At 32.7% G+C, this 23,836-nt stretch overlaps 1 protein-coding gene across 1 annotated transcript in view; it reads left to right on the forward strand.

The window, feature by feature from the left end:
- Positions 1–23,836, forward strand: part of PNPLA8 (patatin like domain 8, phospholipase A2) — a 47,605-nt gene that overhangs the window by 17,003 nt on the left and 6,766 nt on the right. Inside the window, exons 6-8 of the mRNA XM_074193906.1 lie at positions 4,981–5,152; positions 7,557–7,614; positions 14,664–14,858. Coding sequence (XP_074050007.1) covers positions 4,981–5,152; positions 7,557–7,614; positions 14,664–14,858 — 425 coding nt within the window. The remainder of the gene's footprint in view (positions 1–4,980; positions 5,153–7,556; positions 7,615–14,663; positions 14,859–23,836) is intronic.

Genomic DNA, 23,836 nt, shown 5'->3' on the forward strand with positions numbered 1-23,836 from the left:
CTTTCCTTAACTTACATTGGCAAGTGTTCAGATTTCTTTCTTTCTCTTTTTTTTTTTTGAAAAAAGACCCATCTATATCTGATACCTTCTAAAATATTTAAGTATATTTGCAAATATCAACATATCAACATTACATTAACAGGAAATTAGAGGTAGTATTGTCTATTCAAAATTATTTTGTGTTTTCTGTTAGGAATTTTCCCTCATACAATGAGGAGAGAATTTACAGTTAAGATCCAGATTGAGAAATGGAAGGCTTGGGGTTCTGGGGAATGCATTTTTCAGTAGTCAGCCTTAAGCTATCTGTCTTGCTTACAATTTTTAAATTGCAGTTGGATGTTGAATAACTTTAGGATTTCCTACTATTCTTTACTATACAGATAATTAGCACAGTGGATAGGAAACCCTGAGTTTAAATTTGACTTAAGACACTTAATAGTTATGGACAATTCATTAAATCTCTGTCTCAGTTTCTCATCTTTTAAATACAGATAATAGTAGCCCCTGCCTACTAGAATTGTTGTGATGATAAAATGAAATAAACTCCTAAACAGAGCAGCTGGCGTATGGTAGGCATTATATAAACACGCTTATTATTATTGTTGTTAAGGTTATTATTGACCTCTCTTTTCCATTTTCTTTTCCTTTTTTCTTTATCCCTGGCTCTACCAGTGATACCCACAGACATTGCTTAACTTTATAGGTTAAGCTAGATAGATTGATCACCTTTGTTAAGTACCTTATTTTGGGATTTGATACTTCCACCATGTTCCTTCTTGGTCAGACCAAATCTTACCTATTGAGTTCAGTTCTGGGTGAGATATTTTAGGAATAAAGATCACAGAAAAAAGGCAAGTCATTCACAAAAGGGAGATTAGGATTAATGAAGCCTTCGATCAGTCTGAAAGATTATGACTTTTTAGCCTGGAGAAGGAATGATTTTGTGGCAAGGGAAGAAAGAACAGGAGAAGGTGGTAGATGTGATATCTTTTAGTATCTGAATGGCTTTCACATGAAAGAGGAATTAAATTTATTTGTAAGGAAAAATTTCCAAATATCTTATTAGGTTCAACTTAATTCTCTAACTTTGTATCCTTTTAACATGTTTACTGGCTCTTCTGGTTTTGATAAGCATACCCACTATATTTTTATCTGGGCAATTTATAAAAATGTTGAACAGCAGGAAACTAATCACATAATACCTAGGGCCCTCTGACAGAGGCTTCTTTCCAGGTCCTATCTTTTCTAAAGAAAAATAGTGTGTGAGATTTTGTTAATAAGCCTTTGCTAAAATCTAAATCATCTGTATCTATAGTTTCCCTGATCTTCCAATTTAGTAATTCCAGGAAATTAAATTAGTTTGACATATCTGTTTATTGATGACGTCATTCTGATTCTTTGTGATTACAGCTTCCTTTACTAATTGTCTACCAACCATCTCTTTAATAAATTTTCTTCGTATTTTTTCCAGGATTCAAAGTAAAGCTTCTTTTTAACTGTATTTACTAATCCTACTCTCTTCCCATTTTTGAAAAATGAAATGTTTTTTCTTCTTTCTTGTACCTTGGCATCTCTCTTAGACAATATGGTTTTTGAGAGATCATTGCCTGGCTCAGTAGTCAGAGCCAGCAGTGTTCTTAGAATCCCAAGATGTAGTTTATCTACATGTGATAATTTACTCTCAACAAAGCCATCCAGGTGCTCCTTTAGTTTGTTTTTGGAATTAGCTCTCTGATGGATTTCTTGGTTTCCTTTGATCAGTGTCAAAATACTTCTTGAAAGAGAAGACGGAAGCAAATAATGAATCGATAAGTTTTGTCTTACCTCCTTTCCTTGTGCTTTTTATCATCATTTTTCCCAAATGCAGCTTAAAAACGAAACAAAACCCATTTCCTTAGCTCCCCAGCTGCAAATCATTATGACTTTTAATGTTATGGGGGGGGTTGTTTTTTTTAGATTTTTGCAAGGCAAATGGGGCTAAAGTGGCTTGCCTAAGGCCATACAACTAGGTAATTATTAAGTGTTTGAGACCGGATTTGAACCCAGGTACTCCTGACTCCAGGGCCAGTGCTTTATCCACTGCACCACCTAGCCACTCCTTAATGTTATGCTTTTAGTTCTTTCTATGTAGTCATAGTTTTCCTGGTCCTATGTACTTTACTCTGTTTCAGTTCATATATCTTCTCATGCATCTCTGCATTCGTTTTAATTTTTTGCAAGGCAATGGGGTTAAGTAGCTTGCCCAAGGCCACACAGCTAGGTAATTACTAAGTATCTGATTTGAACTCAGGTACTGACTCCAGGGCCAGTGCTCTATCCACTCTATCCACTGCGCCACCTAGCCGCCTCTTTTTTTAAAAAAAGTTAGCAGCTTTTGTTTTCATCTCCATTTCCCCATACCCTTCAGAAGCCATCCCTTTATAATACAGAATAAAGAAGGAAAAAAGTTAGAAAAATTAACATATTAAAAAAGTCTGTATGCATTGTTTCACACCCATGAACTCCTCCTCTTCTAAATATCCTTGCTTTGGATCCAAACTTAGAAATTGTAATTTTGAAGCATTCAGTATGGATTGCTTTATCATTGTTTCCATTTATATTATTATAATCTTTGAGGATTTTTTTTTTGGTTTTGCTGTTTTACTCTGTCAGTTAATATCTTCCCATGTACCCCCTTATTCGTTATGTTTAGTTGTCTCATAGAACATTGTAATATTTTGTTAAATTCATGTAACATAATTTAACCATAATTGATAACATCCATTTTGTTTCTAGTACTTTACTACCACAAAAAATGTAGTTGTAAATATTTTTATATGTGTAGGATCTTTCCTTTTGTCATTGATCTTGGAGTATATAATTAGTAATAGAAGCTTCAAGTTAAAGGATATAGATGTTTTGGCCTCTATTTGATATAACTATTCCCTCTAGTAGTTGGGCCAGTTGAAAAGTCCATCAACAATGGAGTGTATGACCACCTTTGCATAACCTCTCCAATCTTGGCAAAGATGGCCAAAGAACAGAATGGTTAATTTGCTGGATGTGAAGTTAAATCTCAGGATTTTTATTTGCATGCTTATAGTCATGAAACAAGATTGGTTCACTATTGTTGCTATTAATAGTTTAAAATACTTTTGAGAACTGATCATTTCCATTGACCACTTATTCCTTAAGACAAGACTTTTGATCATATATATATATATATATATGTTATATATATGTGTGTTATATACATATATAATACATATATATGTGTATATATATGTACCTTGACTATTAGACTCTTATTATTTTTAAGGTTTTTTTGCAAGGCAAACAGGGTTTAGTGGCTTGCCCAAGGCCACACAGCTAGGTCATTATTAAGTGTCTGAGGCTGGATTTGAACCCAGGTACTCCTGACTCCAGGGCTGGTGCTTTATCCACTGCTGCGCCACCTAGCCACCCCTAGACTCTTATTTAAAAAATTTTTTCCAAGTTGGCTGATTCTTTTCTCCCAGTTGGATTAATTTCGTTTTTGCACAACTTTTCAGCTTCATGTAATCAAAGTGTTTGGTTAAAAATTCACTCACTAATCAAAACTGAAAAGAAGCCAGTTATCGTGGTTTTTTTTTTGTAAGGCAAACGGGGTTAAGTGGCTTGCCCAAGGCCACACAGCTAGGTCATTATTAAGTGTCTGAGGCTGGATTTGAACCCAGGTACTCCTGACTCCAGGGCCGGTGCTTCATCCACTATGCCACCTAGCCACCCTGAAGCCAGTTATCTTAATTTTTTATAATATGATCTTTAATATTCAGGTCACATTCATTTTGAATTTTTTTGTGGTATATGGTATGCAGTGTTGGTCTATATCTAGACATGGGAAGGATTTCAGAAATCATCTGATGCAAAACTTTTATAAATGAGGAAGCTCAGGCTCAGGGAATTTAAGGAACTTGCCCAGAATTCTACAGGGAGTAAGAAATAGAGATCTGAGTTCATGTCCTATGACTCCAGATCCATGGCTTTTTCATTGTACCATTACCATGTTTATTTTTCTCCTCTTCCTCTGACTTTTCTTGGATTTTTTTTTTCAGGGTAACATAAACATCTGAATCATCAGTCTTGGTACCACAAGCAACTATTTTATCATCAGTGGATCCTGCCTCCTACATTTTAGGAATTTCTTCCTATAACCCCTAGGTCTTTCTCCTCATTTCTCCTCTTCACATTTCTCTACCTCTTGTCCTCTGATATAAGTCAGTATTCTCTGCCTCTTGAGATCATTTTTCTTCTTTATTTATATATTTAAGGCTAGGTGGTGCAGTGGATTGAGCTTTGGCTTCAGAAGTCAGGAGGACCAGGAGTTCAAGACACTAGCTATATGACCTTAGGCAAGTCACTTAACCCAATCTGCCTCACATCCAGAGCCCCTCCAATCTTTCTGATTCATATCTGGACAAATATGGGCTCTGGAGAAGAAAGTGAGACATTTCAGAGATAATTTGATCTTAACTTTGTTAATTATGGTGACATGATTTAGCAGTGTGTGTGTGTGTGTGTGTGTGTGTGTGTGTGTGTGTGTGTGTGTATGTAGAAAAATATCTGAGTATTTTGCTCTTTTTCTCTCATTCAATGATATTTTAAAATAGTTTCTTTTTTATTTTGTTAACAGGCTCATTCTAATTTAACACACTAGGTGGCAGTATTTGCTTGTTATTTATTGTAGATTAGCTTTTTTTAAAAAACATATTCCATGTATCTTCAAAATTTCCCTGGACTGAGTAAAAGGAATAATGAATTATTGTGTTCTATGAGACATTCATCTATCAAAGCTACATAGTCACTTCATTCTAGTAAAGTTGTATATTGCACTGATTTTTCTGTTTCACTTCATGGAAAATACAAACTATTATATGTATAGTTCCTTCTGCTTTAATTAAAACTTCATTTTTTTTTTCTTGAAAACTCACACATCTTATACATTGACATTCTTTGTTTTAGGTGCCATATTAGCTTTTATGTTGGGATTATTTCATTTGCATCTGGATGAATGTGAAGAACTTTATCGAAACTTAGGAACTGATGTATTTACCCAGAATCTCATTGTTGGAACAGTCAAAATGGGATGGAGCCATGCATTTTATAACAGTGAAACCTGGGAAAGAATACTTAAGTAAGTTGCCACTTCCATGTGTCATTTTAGTGAAGTTTTGTTTTAAGTGCTCAGAAAGGATTGATGTTTGTCATCTCTTGGAAAAGGTGATTGTGATTTGCTTTTAATTTAGTGATATATAATATCTTCAGAGAAAATTGAGTTTTGATAGGCTAATTTTAATTTATAAATCTCCACAGAATGTAATGTAATTCTCACTACTGTTTTCCTGATGAGTATAATTTTAATCATTTGTAATGACTTTTCATTTTTAAGTAATATTTAAAACCATTAGAAACTACTTTCAGAATTTGATTATTACGATTTTTATTTAATAGATGACAATTTACATGATTTTATAGATGATGTCGACATAGTTTTCCTAATAAATGAAGTATAAAAAATATAATAAAACTGTTTCTAGAAGAAATAACTATAAAAATTAATCTTTTTTTTCCTTTGGAAGATTAGCTAATATTTTTAGTTACATGTACCTAGTTTGACATTGCATTCAATCAGTTTCTTTTAAAATAGTAGTAAGGTCACATGTTGTAATGCATTAAAATTTAAAAGTATTTTCCTCACAACACTCTTGTAAAGTTATATATTGAACAGATCTTCGTCCCTATTTTGTAGATAAATAAATACTATGATCCAAAGAAATGAAATGATTTACCTGTGCTGGTATGATTTATAATCGGCAGAACCAGCATGCAGACTTAGAGCTCCAGCCAAGCCCATTACTCTATAATTTAAAAAGAAAAAAAAAACACACCTCTTTAAAAGTTTCCTATTTAAAACTTTTAAATTTAATTGTTATTTCATTACTACTTGGAATTAGGGGTATGCTCTCTTTCAAGCCTACCACATTAATTTACAATTAATCTTGACTACTACAGTTTTTCATCCCAATCAAATACTAAAAATAAGCAAACAGGAAAAAATAGGGAAAGATAAGTATTAAAAAGTATACTGGAGACCTGTAATCGACTGCTTTATATATAAAGTAGCAAATAAAATATAAAAGTTTTGGTTACTTTCTATAATCTCATTGCAAAATATATTAAAATGTTTACCTTATTATAGTGGTTTATTGATTTAATTATTTTTGAGCTTATAGTGAAGCCTGATCCTTAATTGATTGACATTTATATAATAAATTTTGTATAGTATAGTAGTTGTAAATTTTGAAAAGCATTTTATATACATTATCTCATTTGATTCTCATAACAAAGTTGTGAAGTAGCTACAGATTATTATTCTTGTTTTTTCCAGATGGGGAATCTAAGGCTGAGAATTATGCCAATGGTTACACAACTAGTAAAGTATTAAGAGTAGAATCTGAACCCAGTTCTTTGCTGAGTTCAATCCAACTATTAGTCTTATTATACCCTACTGCCTTTATTATACTGTTCAAATGAGAAGTTTTAGTTCAGTGGAATTCTTTACACAGCACTAAGACAAATACTTTCAAAGCTCTTTACTGATTAAGTCATCTTTTTCTTAGCAATTACTCCAACTCCATTAGAGATGAGCTTAGCTGAAGCATAACTACCTCAAATTTTCATACCTGTGAAACAGGGAGTTCCCTATTAACAGAAGTCCAATTTATTTCTAATCACAAAGGCCTAACCTAATGAACTCAGGTTCTTTTCAAGGTCTCTTTTATTTTTAAACTAATATAAAGTTTCTTAATAAGAATCTTCGGCACATGGATTATTTAGATGCACACTGGGCCTAAAATATATATATTAATATTATAGTCAAAGTTTTGTGTCCAATTCTTGGTCTTTTTAAAAAAAATTACTTCTAAAATTTGTCATTGATATCTTGATATTGCTCTTTCCCCCCAAGTCCCTATTAACTTATTTTATTTTTTTCCTGAAATTTAGCCAAATTGTTCTTGTTTTCATAATGTAAGAGAGTACAAAACTTAATAGAAGGCAAATTTTAAAACTAAGCTCAACTAACTGAATTGGTTTACCAATGTCTCTTGATTATTCAACTAAGAGATATTACTTTGTGATTTTATGTACTTCACTTAAGGGATCTTTAAATGAAATAACTTTTTTTTTTAGTAAATCAACATTCATCTTCCCTTTAGATAGAAATAGTTGAGCATGAAGAATTGTTCCTGTATGTTAATTTTGTTTCTTTCATTTTTAAGCTCCATGAAGAGAAATAAAGCTTTCTTTTTTTTTTGTTATCTCCCCATATTTTTTGGGTAATGTGGTAGGCTTGAAAGAGAGCATACCCCTCATTCTGAGCAGTAATGAAAAGTTTTAAATAGAAAATGATTGTTCATATATTGATAGTTTAAAATGTAAGCACTTTTAAAATACATTTTACAATATATTTTTATTTCATCTATTTCTAAAATATTATTTGGATATAATTTGCTGGGGTTTTTTTTTATTTCTTAAAGGGATAGAATGGGATCTGATCTAATGATTGAGACTGCAAGAAATCCCAAATCTCCTAAGGTAAGTGTAGACTCATATGACTGTGAAAATATAGGGAAATATTTTATTTATAAGTTCTTTTTAAAAGGAAGAAATAACAGAGCTCTACAGATCAATACTTAGTTTTGAATTCCAAAATTCTAGTTCTAATCAGGTTTTATAAATGTCTAATTTTTTTAAAATTTATTTTTATTAAAGATATTATTTGAGTTTTACAATTTTCCCCCCAATCTTACTCCCCCCCCCCACAGAAAGCACTCTGTCAGTCTTTACTCTGTTTCCATGTTGTACCTTGATCCAAATTGGGTGTGATGAGAGAGAAATCATATCCTTAAAGAAGAGAAGTCTCAGAGGTAACAAGATCAGACAATAAGATATATGTTTTTTTTTCTAAATTAAAGGGAATATTCCTTGCACTTTGTTCAAATTCCACAGCTCCTTATCTGGATACAGATGGCACTCTGCTTTGCAGACAGCCCTATATTGTTCCCGATTGTTGCACTGATGGAATGAGCAAGTCCTTCAAGGTTGAACATCACTCCCATGTTGCTGTTTGGATGTACGGTGTTTTTCTGGTTCTGCTCATCTCACTCAGCATCAGTTCATGCAAATCCCTCCAGGCTTCCCTGAAATCCCGTCCCTCCTGGTTTCTAATAGAACAATAGTGTTCCATGTAAATGTCTAATTTTTTAAAAAAAAATATAGTGGTGAACTTTATGAAGTTCTAGAGTGGTATAATAGAAAAAGTATTTCATTTCAGGATACCCTCAGTTCCTGTTTTGGTAAATTAGGGAGTTGCAATAGATATGATTTACCTAAAATTTACCAAAATGTTTGAATACTTATACTTTTGGTTATGATTGATTATTAATTGACTGATTCTTAATTGATTTTCTGGCCCATTCACTGAAAGAACTTTTCTAAACCTTTGCATTCCTCCTCAAACCTACCATAGTTGCTCCTTCCCACCCTCTCAGCTGAGAACTGTCTTCATATTTCACTGAAAAAATTAAGGACTTTTACCAAGAACTCTATCTTTTCAAATCTCACATGACACAAATGATTTTTTTTGTTGCTGTCTCCTCTACTTGTCTAACATGAAAAAGTAACCCTTCTTCTTATCAAGACAAATATTTCTACACGCACAGCTGATCACGTTCCCTCCTTTCTTCTCCAGCAGATTGCTTCTTCTATCATCTCTATTCTTTCATTTATTGTTCATCTTTCTCTGTCTACTGGATGCTTTCCTGCTACCTTCCAATATGCCTATGTTTCCTCTGTCTTTAGAAAATCCTCACTTGATTCAGCCATCCCCACTAGTTAATGTCTCATACATTTTTTCCCTTTCTTGGCTAAATATCTATAATCATTGTGTCAGCTTCCTTTGTTCACATTCTCTTAACTCTATAGTCTGACTTCTGACATCATCATCATGAGGCTGCTCTTTATAATTGTCAAATTGAGAAAAGACCTTTTTTCTTCTGACCTCTCCACAGCATTTGACACTGTCACCTTCTCCTTGATAATTTTTCTCACTAGGTTTTTGTGACACTGCTTTTCTTCTGGTTTGTCTCCTATCTATCTTGGTCTCTTGTGCTAAATCTTCAGCCGGGTCATACCTGTTAATTATAGGGTCCCTACAAGGCGCTTTAACTCTAGAACCTCTTCTCTTCTCCCTCTATGCTGTTTCCTTTATTGATCTCATCAGCTTCCATGTATTTTTTCTTTCTTTTTTTTTGTTTTTTTAAGACTGTGGGGTTAAATGACTTGTCTAAGGTCATACAACTAAATATTAATTGTCTGAAGCTGGATTTGAACTTAGGTCCTCCTGATTCTATCCATTGTGCCACCTAGCTGTTCTGATTTCCATATATTTTCAAAGAACATCTCTATGCAAATTGATTCCCTGTTATATTTTATTTATCTAGCCCTAACCATTCTGTTGACTTTGTCTCACATTTCTTGCTGCTTATTAAATATCTCAAATTAGCCATCTTTTAGATATATTAAATTCATTAGTTCCAGAACTGGACTCAGTATTCAGTAGGTGCTTTATAGATGTTTGATTGATTTTTCCCTCCAAACCCCTCCTGTCCCTAACTTATATTTTGCTGTCAAGGACACTGCCATGCTCCCAGTCACCCAAACTCACACCCTAGGTGTTACCCCCACTCCTTCACTATTATTCTCCTGCCACAAATACAATATTTTGCCAAATCATGTTGTTTCTTATGCTATAGCTATAGCATCTCTGATGTATACCTTTTCTCCTCTTACACTGCCACTACCCCCTAGGGCAGATTCTCATCACTTCATATCTGGACTATTACAATAGTAATCTCCCCTATTCCAGTCTTTCTTTCAGCTGACAAATGGAGCTTCATGAGGCGCACAGATCTGATAATTAGGTCACCACCCTAATAAGTAAACTCTAGTGGCTGCCTAGCCACCTTCAGGATCAAATATGAAATCCTTCTGTCTCTCCAGTCTTGTTACACTTCATTTCCTCCTCTTACCCTGCCCATCTAGCCTATAATACAGCAATATTAGCCTCCTTCTTGATGCTCTCATCTCTTGGCACCAGCATTTTGACTATTTATTCAATTTTTTGAAACTCTCTTCTTCCTCATCTTGATTCCTTACTTTCCTGGCTTCATTCAAGTTTCAGGTAAAGCTCTTGGTTTCTGAAAGCCTTTCCCATTTCTGCCCAATCTTAATGCCTTCCTTTTGAGTTTAGTTCCATTTGATTGTGTCACTATTTTGTTTATACATAGCTTGTTTTGTATTATTTCCCCCACTAGACTATAAAGTCCTTAAGAGCAGGACAATTCTTTACCTTTATTTCCCCAACCTTTAGCACAGTTCTTGGCATAGAATAGATGCTTAAATAAATGATTGTTGACTTTGAGATGATATGTGATGTGGTTACAGGTAGGTGATGTTGGAGCTGGTTGATAACTGAAATTTCCTTTTGGAAAGATAACTCCAGGAAAAGTATATTGGGAATATAACTATGACCCTATGCTAATATTTTTATTAATGTCTTGAATAAAGATTTAGATATCATATTTACTAAATTAGAAGATGACAAAGAACTGTGAAGGACAGCTAATACAAAGTAAAGTTAATATCTAGAAAGATCTTGAGAAATTAGAATGCTGAACCAAACCTAATAAGGTAAAATGTATTAAAAAAATAAATTTAAAGCCTTAGTCTTCAATTTAAAAAATCACAGATGTTAAGTTGTAGAGGAAAGAAGAGGCTAAATAGTTGAGCCAAAAAATCTTAGGGTTTTTGTGGACTATAAGCTTCATATGATTCGATAGTGATATGGTGATCAGAAAAACTAATTTGATCTCTGATCATATAAGAAAGTCATCTTGACATAATGGAGAGGACACTGGTCTCAACCAGGAAGACCTGGGTTTAAGTCCTACATGTATTACATTTGACTATGACTCTGGGCAAACTCTCAGTGCTTGAGCCAGTTTAAAGTAGAAGCTTAAAAAGATGTTTTACCTGCATTGGTAAAGGGAGTTTCTTGATTTGAGGAGTATAAGGTAACATATTATAACATAGTAACAAAATTATAGGTGTGGTTCCTATCTCAATCTCTGTTGCATCAAAAATGAGAGTGGTGTGAATATGCTATTAAACTCTACCTTAGTAAGACAAGACAGCATTTATGTGTGTGTGTGTGTGTGTGTGTGTGTGTGTGTGTGTGTGCAGTCATGAAAAATATTTCCATATTAATCATAAATCACAAACTAGAAAACAAAACAAAACAAGAAAAATAAGGAAAGTTTGCTTCACTCTTCATTCAAACTATGAGCATGTTTCATAGGACCTTTGGAATTATCTTAGATCATTGTATTGATGAAAATATGTCATAGTTGATCATCATATAATATTGCTGTTAATATGTACAGTGTTCTGATTCTGCTTATTTCACTTTGCATCAATTCATGTAAATCTTTTTATTTCTGAGAGCGTTCTGCTTATCATTTTTTTAAAGCATAATAGAATTTCCATCACAATCATATACCACAACAAATTCAACCATTCCTCAATTGATGAGCACCCCCCCAATTTCCAGTTCTTAGCCACTCCAAAAAGAGCTGCTCTAAATATTTTTTGTTCATTTGTTCTTTTCCCCCTTTTTTTATGATCATGCTCTTTTGTAATATAGACTCAGTAGTGGTATTGCTGGATCAAAGGGTATGCACAATTTTATTGTTCTTTGTACGTAGATAATTCCAAATTGCTCTTCAAAAAGGTTAGATCAGTTCACAACTTCAACAGCAGTGCATTAATGTTTCAATTTTCCCATATCCCCTTCCAACATTTGTCATTTTCCTTTTCTGTCATATTAGGTGTGAAGTTGTACCCCAGAATTGTTTTAGTTTTGATTTCTCTATTCAGTGATTTGGAGCAATTTTTTCATGACTTATAGTGAGCTTTGATTTCTTCAACTGAAAACTGCCTATTCATATCCTTTGATCATTTATCAATTGGGGAATGTCTTATAGTTTTATAAGTACAATCGAGTACAATGTCAATATATTTGAGAAATGAGGCCTTTATCAAAGAAAGTTGATGTAAAAGTTTTTTTCACATGGAGGTGGCTAGGAGGCACAGTGGATAGAGCACCAGCCATGGAATTAGGAGGATCTGAGTTCAAATTCAGTTTCAGACACTTAAAAGTAATTAGCTGTGTGACCTTGGGCATGTCACAACCCTATTGCCTTGCAGAAATGAAAAAAAATATTTTCACAGTTATGATTGTGTTTTCTTTCATTCTGTTTTCTCCATTTAACCTTCTCTCCCTTTTCACCGTATCCTCCCTCCAGAATATTTTGCTTTTGACTATTGCCTCTCCCAATTTGTCCTCCCTTCCATTGGGTCCTTTCTCATCCCCTCCACTTCTCCCCTTCCTATCCTAATTCTCTGTAGTATAAGATTTATTTCTGAAACAAACTAATTGCATATGTTATTCTCTCTTTGAGCCAGTTCCTATGAGATTAAGATTCAAATGAATCAGCCACTACTTGTCTGTCACTATTTACCCTCTACTCTTCTAACTGTAAAAATTCTTTAGTTCCTTTTTTAATATGTTATATAATTTACCCCTTCCCCCTTCTTCCAGTACATCCCTTTTTCTCATCTCTTAATTTTTTTGAGCTCTCCCATCTATCCATGTGTTCTACCTCCAACTACCCAAATAAGTATTATCTTTCCAAGTAGCAATGTTTTTAATTTAATCTTATTGAATCTCTTAGGATTTTATTTCCTGTTTACCTTTTTGTGTACTCTTGAGTTTTATATTGAAAGTCAGATTTTCTTTTCAACTATGATCTTTTCATCAGGATATTTTCATTAAATAACCTCTTTTACCCCTGAAGAATTATATTCAGTTTTGCTCAGTCAGTGATTCTTCATTGTAATCTTAGCTCCTTTGCCTTCTAGAGTATATTCTATTCCAAGCCCTCTGATCGGTGTAGACGCTATTTTTGTTATCCTATGGCTCCACAATATTCAAATGATTTTTTTTCTTGATGCTTGCAATATTTTCTCCTTGACCCACAAGCTCTGGAATTTGATTATAGTATTTTTGGGAGCTTTTTTGTAGGAGCTGATAGTTGAAAGTTTCTTTTTGGAAGAGGAACAAACTTGAATAGAGAGAAGATGGAAGAGAGAGAGAGAAAGACAAACAGACTTTGTTGAAGTCAAAACTTTTAATAAGATCTGTCCCAAAAAGGGAATTTTCCTTATTCTTGCTCTAAAGGCAAAGCTAAATGATCTTGTCAGTTATGTTGTACAGGGGGATTTTTGTTTAGGTATATGTTAGATTAAATGACTTCTGAGTTCCCTTCCAACTCTGAGATACTGGTACTTTGTCATTCTGAAAATGGAGATGCTCAGGCCAGAATCTGAGCTAAAAAAAAAAAACAAAACTAGGAGCAGTAAAGGAAAGGAATGTTAAGAAATAATACCTTGTGCTTGCTTAATTAGTAAAGTTTATGACAAAAGTTGAGATTTAGAGGGAGATCTCATTAAATGATTTCAGTTAGCCAATCAAAACTTTTGTTTTTTATAGACATTTGATAAGAGGCAAGCTATATACATAATTTTTTACAGTAGATTCCCTCTTATAAAAAATGACTTTGAACTCACTATCATATGAATATCACTTTGAAATATTCTTTTGGAATGAATATTGGTTTAAATTTGATATTCATTGCACTGCCTAGCTGCCCCCATCAAGTCTTTTTCAGGATTCATCTTGCAATGAAATAATAGTCTTTTAAAAGCAAGTAAGAATTCAAATACAGCAAAGCATATTAGCATTTGCAAAAGAAATCTATTACCATATTGCAGATAATCAGCATATCTTTAGTAGTTTTTAAATGTTCTACCAGCTTAGTTTGCAACTTTTTTATCATAATTCCACATTTCTAAAACCTAGTGTTAGCAATCACACAATTTTTCTTTTAAAATTACTGTTGATTCACTATATTCCTTTTTATTTATTTATTCCTTTTTGATTCACTATATTCCTAATGAATGTAGTCATAAAGAAATGAGTTTTATAATATAATGTGTCAGAGATCAAGAATAAAGACTATATAAAATACTGCTGAGTAGTTATGTTCCCTTTTATTTTTTTATTTTTTGCAAGGCATTGGGGTTAAGTGGCTTGCCCAAGGCCACACGGCTAGGTAATTATTAAGTGTCTGAGACTGCATTTGAACCCAGGTACTCCTGACTCCATGTCCGGTACTTTATCCACTACTCCACCTAGCTGCCCCCATGTTCCCTTTTAAAAAGCAGCTATGCATTGATTTCTAAAAGATATTATTGCTACTAATAACTGAGTTATGTTTCTTATAGCCTCTGAGAAGTATTGTGTTATTTCTCTATAAAAGCATATATTAGCTAGAACTCAAAAAAAAGTTTTCTGTCTTATAAAATTAATTCGAAAAAAGAAACATGTTTTTTTCCGGTCCTAGTCATAGAGAGCCTTTAGCTAGGTCTTGTAATAAATATTTTTCTTTTTTGATTTTTAATAGGTGGCAGCAATAAGTACTCTTGTTAATAGAGGAGTAACACCAAAAGCATTTGTGTTCAGAAACTATGGTCATTTTCCTGGAGTCACTTCACACTATTTGGGAGGATGTCATCACAAAATATGGCAAGCTATTCGAGCATCATCTGCTGCACCTGGTTACTTTGCAGAATATGTATTAGGAAATGACCTTCATCAAGTAAGTTTTAACTTGAATAATTGTACTTGCTAATTTAAAAACCTAACAGGAATTATTGACATTGGGGAAGAGGTGAGTAGAGGATAGTCACTATAGCTTTCTTGGGGCTTTATATTAAGAGTTTTATAAGGATATGTAATGGCCAAATAACTAAAACATTCAGGTGTTTTAATAAGACTATGAGTTTCATACACTGTTTTATTTAGACCTGATTCATTCCCAACATTTAAAAAAGAATGACTTTTCTTTATTTCATATCTTTGACTTCTTGACACTGAGAGGCTCCTTTTAGTTAGAAAACTAGATAGATTTCCATTCTCTCTGGGAGTTTACCTCACTCATTACTTAGTGTAATGAATCAAACTGCATTGTTGAGTTCACTCTTCCTTTTCTCTTCCTCTTCTCTTCCTCTTCCATTGGGATCATTAGATCTACAAAGCATTTATTCTAGCAAGGAATCTTTGGTTAAGATTACTTAAAATTGCCTTTCAGTTAAATAAATAGGAATTAGTAGTTCATAGTTGTTTGTGGAATGTCAGAAAGAGTTGTATAACTCATTTTTTGGATAGAAGCATAGTATTTGTGGAATGTCAGAAAATGTTGCATATCTCATTTTTTGGATAGAAGCATATCGTTAAGAAATATTCCTTAAAATTTATCAGTCTAGGGGTGGCTAGGTGGTGCAGTGGGGCAGCTAGGTGGCACAGTGGAAAGAGCACTGGCCCTGGAGTCAGGAGTACCTGAGTTCAAATCCGGTCTCAGACACTTAATAATTACCTAGCCGTGTGGCCTTGGGCAAGCCACTTAACCCCATTTGCCTTGCAAAAACCTAAAACAAAAATTTATCAGTCTGTTACATGCTTAATAATTTTAATGTAAAGTCTTTGACTTAAGAGACAAGGTCCTGTAACATTTATTACATATAATGCTCATATAATCTTGAAAGTATGCTAACTAAAACATGCAAAGGGTTAATAACACTTTTTTTAAAAGTTGCAAATTTCTTTGGGACAATCCTTTATAATTAATATCTTTTATCAACATGAGTTTAAAAAGAATATAAATGTATAAGATTGATTAGGATTTAATATATTAGATTGTTTTGATTATAAAAATATATGCCACCAAATCTTTATTTTCATTTTTTTAGACTGCCTCAACTTGGTGGGTGATGGAATTGGGAAGAGTCTTGTTATGGTCTTCAAAATTAAATCATTTATTTTGGCATTCTTTGTGGACTGCATTTCTCAAATATTCTCAAATACCAGAAGAAGAATTTTATTTGGAATAACTTTTAAAATTTTTAATAGTTTTGTATTTTATGAGATGGGATAATGCAGCTATTAACCTTAAAATGAAATACAGTTTACTTAATATCAAAATAAATGAATGAAAATAGAAGTGAGAGAATTTGTATCTAAGAACTAAATTTATTCCACTCTATTATCTCATCACTGACCTGACCTAGTCAGTGCACTAAGAGATGATTGGGATACATTGCAGTGTACATCTTGGAAGTCTCTTTTGATAATCTATGTCTGAGTTTAATTACTTTGTTACGAATTTATCTTTAATTTCACTGTATCATAGAATCATTGCATTTGTAGAGCTGAAACAAACCTTACAAATCATTTTGTCCAATTTTATCATTCTTTAAAAATGCATAATAAATTAGTGGGAGAATAGGGACTGGAACTCAAATCTACCTATCAGTCCAGTTTCACATTCTAGTTTATCTATCCCCTTAGAAAATATCTAGTGATTTTCAATTAAGCCTATCTCATTATCACTAGTTTCTTTAATACACAAAGTATTTTTTTTAGGGTTTCATTTCACAGTTAACTGTTTTTGTGAATTTAGTCATCCTGGAATTCGAAAGTATATTCGGAGGTTGATAAGTGAAAATAAAGTATGACCTTTATATGTTCATATCACATATAGTTTGGGATAAGTGACTTAAAAATTTAAGTACTTGGTTGGAATGTATTCTTTATTAGTATGTGGAATTTATATATTATGATAGGGAAAGATTGGTAAAATATATGAGAAATCTTACAATTGTTATTTGGATGTTTTCCCTCTTTGTATATACTTTTCCCCTCCTATAGTTTGAGGAGACATTATCTAAGAATTTTGTTGTTTGATGTAATTTGTCTCCAAATTCAATGTGAAACCTTGGTAATTATACTTCAGTACATTTTGAAATCTAGAGCATCTTGATTTCTAAAACTAAAAAGAAAAGTATTTAAGATTTGCATATTTCTATTGCTATTCTTAACAAGAAGCTCCACCAGAATAAATATTGTGCTTATGGCTATTGTCAAAAGCTGAATCTTGAGTAGTTTTCTTGGTTCTCCTAGGTAGGAACTTCAAATAGAAGTAATTTTCTTGCATAAAATTCTACCTGAAGCCCAAAATTTAGCTACCGAAATGGAATAAATTATACAAGTAATATGATTGTCAGCTCACTTTTCAAATATTAGCGGGAAAATGCTTTGGATTCTGGGGAAAAGATTCTTTGTTGGTGATTAAATGTAAAATTTTATACATAAAAATAATTATTACATGAAACATTTTTCTTTATGGAAAATAGTTTAATTTCCTTTATTTTGATTCTTTTTGCATATATTCAGGACATAACAAAGAACCTTTCAAGAGTTGTAAAACCCGAGGACCCCTTTTTACTTCTTGTAATACCATGAACACAGGGACAGCTTAGGTGGTGCAGTAAATAGAGCCCTGGCCTTAAGAGTCAGGAGGACAAGAGTTCAAATTCAACCTCACACTTGACACTTATAACTGTAAGACCTTGGGCAAATCACTTAATCCTGGTTGCCTTGCATTCAGGGCCATCTCCAGTCATATCTGGCCACCTGATTCAGATGGCTCTGGAGGAGAAAGTTAGACTGGTGACTTAGCACAGCAACCCCCTCCCTCAGATCCAATTCATGTGTTTGTCATGATATCACTATCAAAAATTAAACAATAAAATTTCAAGCCATTATTTTGTTTTTATGGCAAGATAGTAGGGTTTAGTAACTTGCCCAAGGTCACACAGCTAGGTAATTAGTAAATGTCTGAGGTCAAATTTGAACTCTGGTCCTCCTGACTCTAGGGCTGGTGTTCTATCCACTGTGCTGCCCCACCAAGCCATTAATTTTTAATAAATTTGAAACTACAATAATTTTCTAGTTATTTCAAAATTTTAGTAGCCATGGACTTTTTTTCGGAAACTAACTTTTTATATTGGACTTACTACTAAAATTAATAGTGCTAAGAATTTTAACAATTATTAAGGGTACTTTTAACTTCCAAAGAAAGATCATTTAACTTTAAGTTTATATACTTGCCATTCAAAGGCTACAAGCAGTTAGATGGCAAAATTTTTATGTCATGTAACTGACAGTAATGGTGGCACTTCATACTGCAGTTGACATATGACATAAATCAACTCAAATTTGATCTCATTTGCCCATGTTACATGCACTGTCAGAGTAAATTCTCAGTGCTAGTGTTGTTTTTGTTGACTTTGATTTGAACTTTGTTCTTATTTGATACAAATAGATATTTTATATGGAATTGTGCTGGGCAACATCTGCTACTTTTGGCATTGCTACCTGTCCCCTAGTTCCCCCCAAGCAGTGAGGCTTTTTACAAATATCTGCTCTAGGGCATGTTAGTAAAACAAATATTAAGAGGATAGATAGGGGCCTCTAGGTTGCACAGTGGATAGAGCACTGGCCCTGGAGTCAGGAGGAGTGGAATTCAATTCCCACCTCAGACACTTAATAATTACCTAGCTGTATGGCCTTGGGCAAGTCACTTAACCCTATTGCCTTGTTTAAAAAAAAACAGTATAGATATCAGTTTTGCAAAAAAGCTAATCAAAAGGGCTTTAAACTAAAAATGAAGGGAAGTGAAAACTCTCTCTTTTTCTGACTCCCAAGTTAGAGAATAACTGTAATGTAAGCGAAGACTAACAGTAAAAGCTACAGAAATTCACCAGAAATAAAATTCATTGTTAATAATAAAACTGATGTCTGTAAATGTTGATATACAAATGCATGAAATAAAGACAAGAAATAACACGAATGAGAAATCCTAATATAAGAAAGCAAATTTGATCTTGGTACTTCAGAGTTTTATGGTATGAGATCTATGATTAGAGTAGAACTGTAACAGATCATATCTTATTCAGAAGGAAAAAAATAGATTTTAAAGGAGTGGGTATGCAATATTGTATATTATGAAGACAGTGCTTTTAAGTAGAGAATATTCTGGATAAAGATTGATAGATAAACAGAAGGAATATAATCATCAGAAAATACGGATTATCTGGACAGGAGAAAGAAATAGATTTGAATATTAAAATAGATAACAAACCTAGGACTGAAGTATATTACATAGCAATGCTGGTAAATTTCAGTTAACTAGAGAGCCACTAGAATATCTCTGTTGCAAAATGTGGAATTAAGACAAAGTAATAAGAGCAGTTATTATTTTATTCTTTAAAATGGGGAAGAATAGATGAATCAAGAAAAAGGGTTGAGGTATCAGAGAATAAGATTGGGACCATTGTAGAGGGTAGATGGGACAATAGACAAAAGAGAGGAGATAAGAGCTTCTTTGTTCTTTTTTTTTTTCTTTTTTACTCGACCTAGGAAAGCTAGCTTTTGGCTAAAAAAAAGGTTAAAAATGATTACTAGACAGCTGAAACCCAAGATAGCTATGGAGACAGTAAGAGAATGCTTGGGTGTCCTCCTTATATTCAGAAAGCCAGGTCACTCAAACTGGTCCTACAGTACTAAATAAATTAATGAATGTAATTGTTGATCTTTCAATGACTATTAAGCATATGCCATAGTACCAGAATAGGAGAAACATCCACATACTTAGAAAAAAATCCTAGGAAAAAGGAAGAGAATAGAATGTCCACATTTACCTTGGAAAATTCTAAGATCACATATCAAAAGGGAGCTCAATGTCTGTCTAAAAACTAAAGAAGTAATTCCGAAGAACCAATATAGCTTTATTAAATGTAGGCTGTGGCAGATTAAATTAATTTCCTTTTTCATAGGTTACTAGTCCCAATAGACTTTAGATATCCATAGCTATGGCTTAGCTTGATTTTAGCAAAACATTTGACAAAATCTCTCTTATTATTCCTATGGAAAAGTAAAGAGATATGGAATAGACAGTAATAAAGTTAGGTCAATTTGGAACAAGTTTAATGATTAAATCCCGAGAGTAGTAGTTGATTAATGTCAGCTTTTATTGTGATCTCTAATGGAGTATATTTCCTCAGGGATTGATTTAAATTCAAATGATATTTTTTATATTCTTAGATGATACACAGGTAGGAGGGGCTAACAAATGACAGAAGCAAGAATCAAAAATAGGCTCAATGGTCTAGAAACCAAATTTAATAAAAATAAAACTTAATAAGTATAAATGCAAAGTTTACACTTGGGTTAAAAAAAATCAACATTTAAAAAAACAGAAGTGTAGCTAGAAAAGAATCTTTTGAAAAAAATTGTGATGTTTTAAGGGACAACAAAGCACAACATTAATGACCATGTGGAAAGAGGTGATAGACTAAGAAAATCAAGATCTATTTCTGCAATGAAATATAATTCAAAAACAGTGATATCTTAAGCTGTATTGGTGAGGCATAGTGTCCACCTTGATAGTTCATGATGTATTTTGTCCTGCCAGTCAGACCACATCTGGATTCTGTGTTTAGTTCTGGCTGCTACACTTTAGGAACGACATTGATAATTGGGCCAAGGTGACTAAATGAAATATAGATAACTATGAATGCTAAATTGGGATACTCAGAATTTGTGGCTTCAGAAAGTGAACCCCTTTTGATGCATAGATAAGCTGCCTTCATTGCTAGTAGTTAAAGTCCATACAATGCTTTTTTTTCCTGCTTGATTTTTGTACATTTCCTCCCATAAATTCTCCTTTCTTTAAAATAAATTCTCCATAGAAGTTGTACCCCCATGCCCTGAAGTACTTTCTCCTCTTTTTTAATATTTCTGCAGCTTTCAGGTTGTTCATATCTTATCTCTAGTTCTATGATCAGTGCAGCATAATGATTAAACTAATTAAAATTGAGAGAGTTCTAGAAAAATAGAATAATACTCTAATTGATTATATAATTTAGATATCCTCAATGATTGATCTTTTCAGAAGAGTAGCACTTCACATGTATCATAAAGATATTGCTTTTGATAGTATTTCATTTTAAAGGCAGGTTTTGGGGGGTGCTTTTTTTTGAAATGGTTTTTTTTTGTTGTTTTTAGTAGCGATTGTATTTAAATTATTTTGCAGTTATATTTTTTGAGGCCTAAAAAGCTTCTAATAAATATCTATGTATATGATCATACCAAACAGTATTGATGACTAGGAGAGACAGCTATGATGTAATGGAAAGAGCCCTTTTCTAGAACTTAGGAGACCTGAGTCTCCTGCTAACTATGAGACTTTTTCATTGAATTCTTTCAGGTCTCAGTTTTATCAAATGTAAAATAAGAATTGGACCAAATAATCCTTTTCTGCCATAAGACAAAGGTCTATGACTTGGGAATACAAATTATACCTTTCAGTGTTTTATGTTGTATTTGGTCAGCAAATCATTGATTTTCTACCCTCCCTCCTTCTGATTCATTTCGACTATGCAGAGGTGACCTTTGTTAAGTTTTTTTTTTCATTCTTATAAGGGAATGAACTGTCTTTTAAAATGTTTACATTTGACACATTTAATACTTTACAATAAAACTTTTAACAGTAATTTGCTTTTTTAAAATAGTAGTATGGTCTGGGAAGTATATGACTTTAATGTTTTAGTATAATGCTTCTGGAAAATTTAGCTTTCAGTGTCATCCCAATCTCTAACTGAAGATGAATGAATGAATCCAAGCTTTATTTTTTTAGATTAATGACCATCTGGAAAGAGGTGATAGTCTAAGAAAGTCAAGATCTATTAACCCTGTGTGACTACTAATCTTTACAAAGTGCTCTGATAATTATTACTCTAATCATCCAATTACATATTAAGAGTAATTATTAATAACAATAGCTTATATTTCAAGGAAATCTTTCCTGTGAATTTGTAGCAAAAATTATGTGCCTGAGGTTAATGATGTACATCAGTTATCTATTGTAGCATTATATGACATGCTACTATTTTAAGAAAAAATGGTGAATCTTTGGTCAATTTTTCAAGTTAATTTCATATTTTCATTCTTTTATAATAAACTAGTCTATTTTTAAAAGATTATTTTAATTGAATTTGTTTTTTTCTGAGACTTGCTAATATTTAATACATGTTTGTGTTAGTTATATTTTTAAAAGAATAGCTTATGGAGTGGCTGGGTGGTGCAGTGGATAGAGCACCAGCCCTGGAGTCAAGAGTACCTGAGTTCAAATCCGGCTTCAGACACATAATAATTGCCTAGCTGTGTGGCCTTAGGCAGACCATTTGCCTTTCAAAAAAACTAAAAAAAAAAAAACATAGCTTGCTAAAATAGGTTATCACATGAATGTTAGGAAATGATTTCTATTTTGTTTCACCTGAAGCAATCTTTTAAATTTAAAATTTATTCATTTTTTAAAATTTATCCATTTTTAATGTTATTTCAAAAACATCTTGGATAAGAAACTGATTCTATGGTTCAGCTTCCTTAGTTATAAGGACATGTTGTTTAATATTATAATTTGATTATATTAATTAGAAAAAATACTAAAGTGTAAGAAAATCTCATTGATACCTATTCCAGTAATTTAGAATTTCTTATAATTTGGAAAGAGCCTTAGTTTGTATTATAAGCATATTGAACAAATAAACAAAATGGAGGTAGTAATAAAGTATTTTTGCCAAATAAAATAAATTCCCTCAAGCACTTTAAAAATAAGCAACTCAGTCTTATTTTTCTCAAAAGGTCTCCTCTGGCCTAGGAAACACTTTTTAAACCTGGATCACTTTTAGATAGTCCAGGGTAACTAATAAAATTATTTATTACACTTAATTATATACTTTGATTTATCTGAATTACTAACATTTTACTGTGTTAGGAGCTAGAAAACCTAATAGAAACAAGATAACCTTTAAAAAAATAAACATTTTATCTAGTTTTAATTAGCAGTGATTCTTAATCTGTGAGGTGTATTCATTGCCCTTTTTGTTATGCATTAAAGTTGGGTTCTGAAAGCAAGTTTTTACTTGAAATTATTTTTACTTGAAATTTTTAAAACCTGTTAATTAGTATTGAGGGTGTTTTCCTCTTGGGAAAATCACCACACCAATGAAATCAGAACCCCAGACTAAAAGAAAACATTGAATTCCTTTATAGATAAATGTTATTTTTGTTCTGGTGTTCTTAAGTAGATATGTATCCTTTGATTTTTTCCCTTTTTTTTGTAAAATAATACTGTTATTTCAGGAGATGCATATTCACTTGGCTTACTTTTCAACTAGGAATTATTTCCTGTTCTCCTTATTTTGAGCATAAAAAGATAAGCCTAGCCACCAATACAAAAAAAAAAAATTGTTCTGAATTGATCACAAAATCATGAGATGTAGAAAAGACAAATCAAAGGAAATAGAAAATCCAAAAGGGGTATAAACTAAAGGTTTTCCCTCAACAAAACTGTTATCTCCCTTGGGTTTCCCTGAAGGATTTCCCCCGTCAGTTACCAGTATGCAGGCCTTTTCTTTTTTGTATCAAAAGAATAAATAGAAAGCTATCTAGGCTTTTTGCTATCCATTCAAATGTGAGGGTTTTGAACCACTGCTTCAACCTTTGGGTAGAACTATAAGGCGTATACTGAGAAACCCTGACACAAACTGCTAGAATTTTAACTGTCAGCAGCTAACCTAGGATAGTTATATTTCATTGATTTTTATATTGCCCCTATTTAGACAGTTTTTGTCTTCTGACTTCATGCTCAAGTTGTTCTGCACTTCAATGTTA

The sequence above is a fragment of the Macrotis lagotis genome, chromosome 7 (assembly GCF_037893015.1).
Source record: "Macrotis lagotis isolate mMagLag1 chromosome 7, bilby.v1.9.chrom.fasta, whole genome shotgun sequence".
NCBI lineage: Eukaryota > Metazoa > Chordata > Mammalia > Peramelemorphia > Peramelidae > Macrotis > Macrotis lagotis.